At 43.3% G+C, this 7,490-nt stretch overlaps 1 protein-coding gene across 3 annotated transcripts in view; it reads left to right on the plus strand.

Annotated features, from left to right (window-relative positions):
* Nucleotides 1-7,490, plus strand: part of fam222ba (family with sequence similarity 222 member Ba) — a 33,984-nt gene that overhangs the window by 21,584 nt on the left and 4,910 nt on the right. For all 3 annotated transcript variants that reach the window (XM_044041278.1, XM_044041279.1, XM_044041280.1), the window contains exon 2: nucleotides 1,752-1,879. In XM_044041278.1, coding sequence (XP_043897213.1) covers nucleotides 1,798-1,879 — 82 coding nt within the window. In that variant the 5' untranslated portion in view covers nucleotides 1,752-1,797. The remainder of the gene's footprint in view (nucleotides 1-1,751; nucleotides 1,880-7,490) is intronic.

Here is a 7,490-nt window from a genome sequence, read left to right on the forward strand (position 1 = left end):
GTGTGTTGATGTGTGTGTTCTCATAACAAATGAACTGACAGTTTATGCTTTTTTTTGTTGTTGTTGTTGTTCCCACAGCATTTTTTATTTTTCTGCCACTGTTTTCCTTTTGAAATCCACAGCAAAGACACCGCTGTATTTGATATTTTGCTTTCCTCCACCCCAAACCTGCTTGTTGTCAAAGAGATTGCTGTTATCTTTGTTTGAAATCTTGGCAACCTGATAAATGAGAGAGGGCTGGAAATCTTGCCTGCTGACATCAAGGCGTTATGTACCTAAAATCCTTCCAAGGCCTCGGGAAAAGAATAACATATCAGGCCAATTAAAGTTAATGCATGGTGACAAGCTGAATTGAGGGCAGGGATTGCTGCCATATGGCGGCCCAGGCTGTAAATCAGAAAGCAGGGGAAAGGGGGAAGCATGAAGGGGGGTGGGAGGCTGGGCAACAGAAAAGGTGACGCAGCATCCACTGCTCCAAAAATCCACAGATCAGTATCAAGTCTGCAGCCCCACCAGCCTCTAGCCTCCCCCTCCCTCTCTCGCCGTTCCTCCCTTCCTTCCCCTGCAGCACCCCGAGGTGCAGCCCCCTCAGGTATCTGTGTAGAACTGGCGGCTTCATTAAGGCTTGTTTTTTCTCCTCTCACCGGGAGGATTTAAATGAGCTGTCATCCTGACCTTTTTGAGCTCCTGCTTTTTAAAGCAAGTTCAGGCACCCCGCCACCCCAAACCTGCCACCCGTCCTTCTTTCTCTCCACCTTTCCCTCTCACTTTGTCACTCTTCCCTCCACTTGTCTCTTCTCCCCTGCAGGGGGGAAGACACTTTTAAGCCATCACCCTGCGGCAGACAGGCATGCCAAGGTTGTTTTGTGGGTAATTGCCTCCCTCATAGACGCTGGTTTGTCTGCACACACTTGCCGCCCTCTTCTGATGCCACACAGCAAAAAAAAAAAAAAAGAGGGAGGGCGCGGACTCTGTAGACTTAATTTGCTCCCTGACTGTTCTTCAGTGCTGATGAAGCAAGCATCTGTGGTGTTTTGAATACAGCAGTAAGCCAAGTGGAGCATGGCTAACGTTTTCTCCCTCGCTATTACATCAGGTTATTGCACAGTAGTGGCAGGTGTTTATTGGAGCTGTAACCCTGTTTATTCATTTCTTTTCTCCACATCCAGCACCGGTTCTATTGTGTAATGTCCCCAAAATAAAAAGGCCTCGTTGAGGTCTAGAGGACTGCTGTATTGATCAGAGCCCCACTAACTTGTCAGCTCCAGGCATCTTGAGTGTGTTCTTTTCGAGTGAACAGGAGTCATTAATTTCCTCTGCCATGCTCTGGTGGAGACGGAGAAGTAAAGCGCAGGTAGCAGGGCCCAGGTAGCTGACTAGCACGCAGGGTGAGGGAAGAGAAGGAAGGGAGGGAGGAGGAAGAGGGACTGAGTCGATTTAAAGCTGCTAGCCCCTTAGGCCCAGTCTGCTCGTTTTACTTCAGCTGTTTGATGTTTAATTGAAGTTGTTATTGGCATCAAATGTCACCTTACCTGATGCTCCAGGTGTGAATCAGTTTCTAATTGAAACGTAACTGTGTCTCCCTCGGCCCTGTGCCTCTGGGGATCGGCCTCAGAGTTCTATTAGTCCAGACCCAGGGTCTGTATCACCACGCACCATGTGCTGCCTTGCAGACAGTTATGTTTGACTAACTCACAACCCCTCTCTCTCCCTCCCTCTCTCTCTCTCTCTCTCTCTCCCTCTCTCTGCAGTGTGAGGAGAAGTGTATGTCCCATGCTGCATTAGTGTCTGTGTGAAATGCTGGCCTGTCTGCCGGTGCCAGGTGACCTCCCCCTTCAGCTTCTCCCCCACACGCAGATGAACACTGGACTTCAGAAATGTAAGTACTGATTTTAACACACACACACGCAAACTATTAACAAATACCAAAGCACAATAAACTGAGCTGTTACAATCCTGCTGCTCCCACACATCATACCCCATGCCAGCCCCCGGCCTGGTTCTCTTGTGCAACACAGAGTATTTCTGTGCTCTAGGACCATATCTCTCTCTCTCTGTCTGTCTGTCTTGAAATTAGGATGAACTCCGCCATTAATTTGCTGATGAACAGAGAACCTGCTCGCCCACTACCACCCCCACCCCCTCACCCCATCGCCCCCTAAAGATCTGTCTGCCACAAGTGTGTTCCACTGTGCCACTATTGCCATATTCATGTGTTAGATCCCACCATCTCAGTTACTTTTCGACCATCGGGAAGAGACGGCTGCTGTCAGACTCGCTGACAGATTGAGGCTGAGCGGTTTAGCCCTGATGATCTTGTAATGTGAGTGAGTTTAAGATCCAATCTGCTGCTCCGGTTTTAAACGGCAGCAACTTCAGTCGACGCCGGCCAAAGTCAATTCAGTGTGTTTCATTTCTTTTAATTCCAGACAAACTTGGAGACTTGCTGCGTAAATGGCAGCAGAACAAGTGAAGAGTAAAAATTTGCAATCGGCAGTGAGAGCTGAGAGCAAATGGCTGTGAAGGACATTAATGAGTGGTAACAAAGGCCTCTGCTGTATCTGTTATTTCAGTCTAAACACATTTAAGATGTATGCAGCAGCTGCAGATTCACATCCAGCTTGTGGACCATTCATCTCCTCTCTCTTCATCTTTGATGCCACAGTCTGTCCTAATTTCTGTAATTATACGTGTAAAGAGTACAGTGAGGTTCCTGCGATGCCTGCACACGACATACTTTTATTATTATTATATTGCTCTTGCAAAGCTTTTTGCACACATATTGATTGCACACTGTTATCTTTGCCCTGTTCGATCATGAAAAATCTGCTTCTACATTTTCTCCTGCCTTTTTTTTTTGTCTCTGAGTAGTAACTCAGCACCAGCCTGAACCATTTATGCAGCTTTTTTTTTTTTTTTGGTAAACTGCTCCAGCTCATCAGGACTGTAATTTCAGAATCACAGTAATCAGCCAACCCCCAGGAGATCAGTGAGTGTGAGGGAGTCTGTTAAGTGCCAGCGTCTGTTGCCTCACTTGGGTGAGCTTGTGACATGGTGCAGCCTTCAGTTAGAACAGTATCTTTGCTCTTCCTTTATATGACATACTAAAACACCAAAGACCACAAAGCGCAACCGGCGAGTGCCCAACACTGTAAATCCATGTTGGTGATGGAGAAGTGCAGTGCACTGTCGGTCTAAGAAGGATAATTTCCACCCTGTTTTTTCTGGTCCTTGTCATGCTTTTTATGTCTTTCCTTTTCATCTGCTCTTCAAAGTACAATTACTAGACATGGTGTTACATCAAAAGCCCCAGATCTGTGTTTTATTTAGAAGAAAAAAATAATAGTTTCTATCACAGTACCTTGTTAAAAAAGTCTTCACACTCTCAGGTTCCTGCCCCTGCTACCTGAAAGTATCCAGTTCCTGTAGATAATTTCTTGTATGTTTGCAGGTTGTGCAGCTGTAATGTTTTGAGGCATTAGTTGCCTGTGCACCATTTACATAGCTAGAACCAGGCTTCAACCCTCCGGTAACACTGCTGTCTCGCTTCTGGCTGTCTACAGGAGTCATTGTCTCTCCACAAACCTCATTGTTTATCCAGCATGAAAAATTATTGAACAGTTAAAAGCTGCAGTGCATAACTTCTTTTCTTTTTGATGTTATTCTTCTGCTTCTGTTCGGCCTTTGTGAAGAAGAGGTGATGTAACATTATTTGTATGCCGCGTCCTTCGTCGGAAAATGGGCTCTGTCAAATAACGCTATCAGACCTGACTGAGGGACGTGCACAGCTGCACAGCAGGGGCAGTTGAGGACAGGACGCATTTATCCCGTCAAACTACAGAATGAGCAGTTTCTTTCAGCTGTGGAATTCTCCTCTGAAAGTTTTTGTGAGCCCTTTTTTGTGTTTTCAGTCCATCTCCAGCCTGTTCACAGCCATCTCACTTTACTATGCACAATGTTAAGGCTCGGGTTACCTGTAGGTAGATGTGCAGCAAGATGAGAAAACATCCAACATGGATATTAATAGATAATGCAGATAAAATAATGACACGTAAATTATATAAACAACGTGACACGGTAGAGTAATCGGGTCACCGCTAATTCAGAACATAAGCAAATGGATTTCATTATCAATATAATAAAGGGAAAACATAAGGCCTGCAATGATTAGTTGATTACTGAGTGAATCTTCACCTATTTTGATAATCAATAAAAAAAACACTCAAACTGATTAATTGATTATCAAAATAGGTGACGATTTATTTAGTAATCGATTAATAATTTTGTTTTCTGGTTTCTCTGGTTGCTCCATATAACAGAAAAACATTAAAACTGAATAATTTGGGTTTGTGAACAAAAAAACAATCCTCATTTTGGGGTTTTGGAAAGATCGATCATCATTTTGTGACATTTTATGGACCAAACATCTCGATTAATAGATAATAAATAATTGTTAGTTGCAGCCCTACAAAACATTAAACTGAATAAAAATGTTAAAATTACTTGGATAAGTAGCATAAAAAAGGACCCCTGGAAACAAGACAAAAGCCAAATGTGAAACCAGTGTTGCCTCAGTTTGTCTTCACATAAAACAAATCACTTCCTGTGTGCAGCGCAGGAATGTCCACGGGTGCCATGAGATCTGAACACCGCTATACTGAGAAACAGAGAGCCAGTTGTGTGGAGCCGATAGACTTAACCAACACTGTGAACTTATTTGACAGTGGTTTGAATGTGGCAGACACTTGTTTATGTTTAAATGTTATGCACTGCAGTTTTGTGCTTGACTGCTTTTAGGTGGAATTCTGTGACTCTTTTTACAAGAAATCTGTAGCCAGTCCTCTGTACTCTCTCGTCATGCTGGAGAGATGAAGAGTTTACATAATTAGCTTCCATTTGAATTCCTTTTTACTTATCCTTGACCTCTACGCTGTCGTGTGGATGAGTCTGTGTGTAGCGGCATCATTTATAGTTACGAGCTTGCAGGTTGCTGTCAGAGACAAGGCCAGAGCAGCTGCTCTATTTATCATCAGGGAGTGACTGTGAACAGACGATGGCTGTGAAAAGTAAAGGCTGTTAGAGGAGTAGAGCGGGTACACTCGGAGACGGTGGGGTCACAAAGAAAACTGCTCATCCTCCAGGCAGGATGACTCAAGTAGCGGGAAGTGGCCCTTGGTCCTCACTTCTTACAGGCAGAACAAATAGTGAGTACAGCTGGACCACTTGGCTGATTTTCACATCTGAGTTCCCACTGAGATCAATAGCAACCATCTCTTCTTTCTCTCCTTGTATAGTTTCCAAAAGGTCTTGCAGTGTCAGTCTAGCAGCATGGGATGCTCTGTTCAAAAATCTGTCCAAAAATGTGAGGCGGTTTCTTCATGAGAGGAGCCACATTGTCATGTCTAATCTGACACTGACGCTTCAGACCTAATTTCCTGCTCTCATGTGAAAATTGCCGTTTATAGCAGCATGAGCCGCTGCCCCCTGCTGCTTAAACCTTGTTCAATGAAAGCAGTAGTTTGAATAAAAGAAACCCTAATTAGTGCCTGCTGACTGTGCACTTGTATTCTAGCTAGCTAACTAGCAGCGGGGTAATTAACACATGGCCAGACAAACTTGTCTCTCCATTTCCAGCCCTGGGAATGTTCTCTGTTGTTCTTAGCTGGAGATCTGAGCGATAAAATGCTTGTGGCCACTAGCAGCCGGCCACGAACTTCACTCATATCCTCATTAACCCTCCCCTGATGCTTTATGCGCTTCAACTAATCCAGGTCTCAGGTTAAGGTTTACGAGAAAAATAAAACAGCTGCCAGGACCCTTGAACAGATGTAAACAGCAAGAGGTTGATTGTATCTACTGTTGAGGGAAATTACTTCTAAAACTATTTACAGATTCCATGACACATTTGCAACAGCTCTGTTAAACTCTTCTTTCTGATTTTTTTTCTCTCGAAAATATAATCCTTACCTTAGTTAACAATGTATAATCCCCTTTCCAATTAAATGGATTGGTCAGTTTACAGACATAGACATTGCTTAGACTTGTTGTTTGCCTGAGTCTCACTGCTTGAGTATAAATATCATTATACAATTGCCAGTGGCAAATAAATGACACAGTTCCCAGTTACAAGCTTGCTGATGCTTTTTCTCACTTTATTTAAGTGAATGTTTAATCTCCCTAACTTTAATATAGCATTGTTTAATTTCCCTGAATGACAGCACAGGGAAACACATTTATATGATTAATCTCGCATTATATTTAACATCCAGTTATCATGTCATCATGTCCACAGTTTAACAGATATTCTGCGAAACCAAGCCTTTTTATTTTATTAGAAACATATCTTCATGAGATTATTTTTAATCATACAGTGATACATTATTTTGTGTAACATTACATTTTAACTGCAAATAAGAAAGTCATTATTTTCTTAGCTGAAGTGTTGTCACTGACCAGTTTTGCATGATTGTGTTAATTACCTCTATGTACCCCCATCTCTAGCTGTGTTTCCAACGAGTGAAACGGTTCGGTTCAGTACAGTGCAGTACGTACTTTTTTGAGTTTCCCAATAGGAATAGCACCAAGATAACTGGCTCCAACCGTTCCATTTTTTGGTGCCCTTCCCTTGGGGTACCAGTGTAAAACTGTACAGTATGGTCAGGGTAGCTCCACCCATGACAGTCAGCTGATTGGGTGATAGAAGGTACAGGTACAGCGCCGCGCTACGTGGCCATCAGTCACATCCCACACAGCAGCTACCAAATAACAGTACTAGTTTCAGTAGACGTGCAAGTCTGATTCAGGGCTTCACCATTCCAAACCATACCGTACTGTACCAAACCGAACCGTACCAATATTGAAACGCAGCATCCTTTGTCTCAGATATACAGATATTAAAGCAAAACCCTGACACAGGATGTTCCATGATAAGTTTCCATGCACTTTTAACATCCACTCATGCTTACCTCGGTCCACATTTCATCTGTAATGTCTCATTCCGATTAAATGATAAAAGATGTTTTATTCATTGCAACAGCTGATGTTACTCTCTTCCCGCCCACTTGTATCCTTTTCTTGAGCTTCACTGACATGAGGCTTTGACAACAGCTGCGGAGTCTGTGCCTGAACCTTACAAGCTCTAAATATATGTATGTTGAATACTGAAAGCAAACAAGTTGGTTTTATCAAAGTGCTGTTTATAGTTGTGTGTTGTGTAGTAAATGTAACCCCGGAAAACTGGCTTTGTACTTATTTTGACTGTGTGTGGAGCATCATTTCCAACAAGGTCATTAATCATCACCTGAGTTTGACAGGTGAAGTTTATCCTCAGCATGTCTAGTGCTTGTGTGCAAGTGTTCATTTATCTGAATTTGCTTACCCTGGCATTTATTCAGTGACTGACATTAGGCCTTCAGTGATGGCGGGTGTCAAGCTCCAGTTTCTTGGCCCAGACCCCTGCATTAATGAGGCTGCCATCAGCAGGCGGAACA

This window comes from Solea senegalensis, linkage group LG13 (genome assembly GCF_019176455.1).
Source record: "Solea senegalensis isolate Sse05_10M linkage group LG13, IFAPA_SoseM_1, whole genome shotgun sequence".
NCBI classification, from domain to species: domain Eukaryota; kingdom Metazoa; phylum Chordata; class Actinopteri; order Pleuronectiformes; family Soleidae; genus Solea; species Solea senegalensis.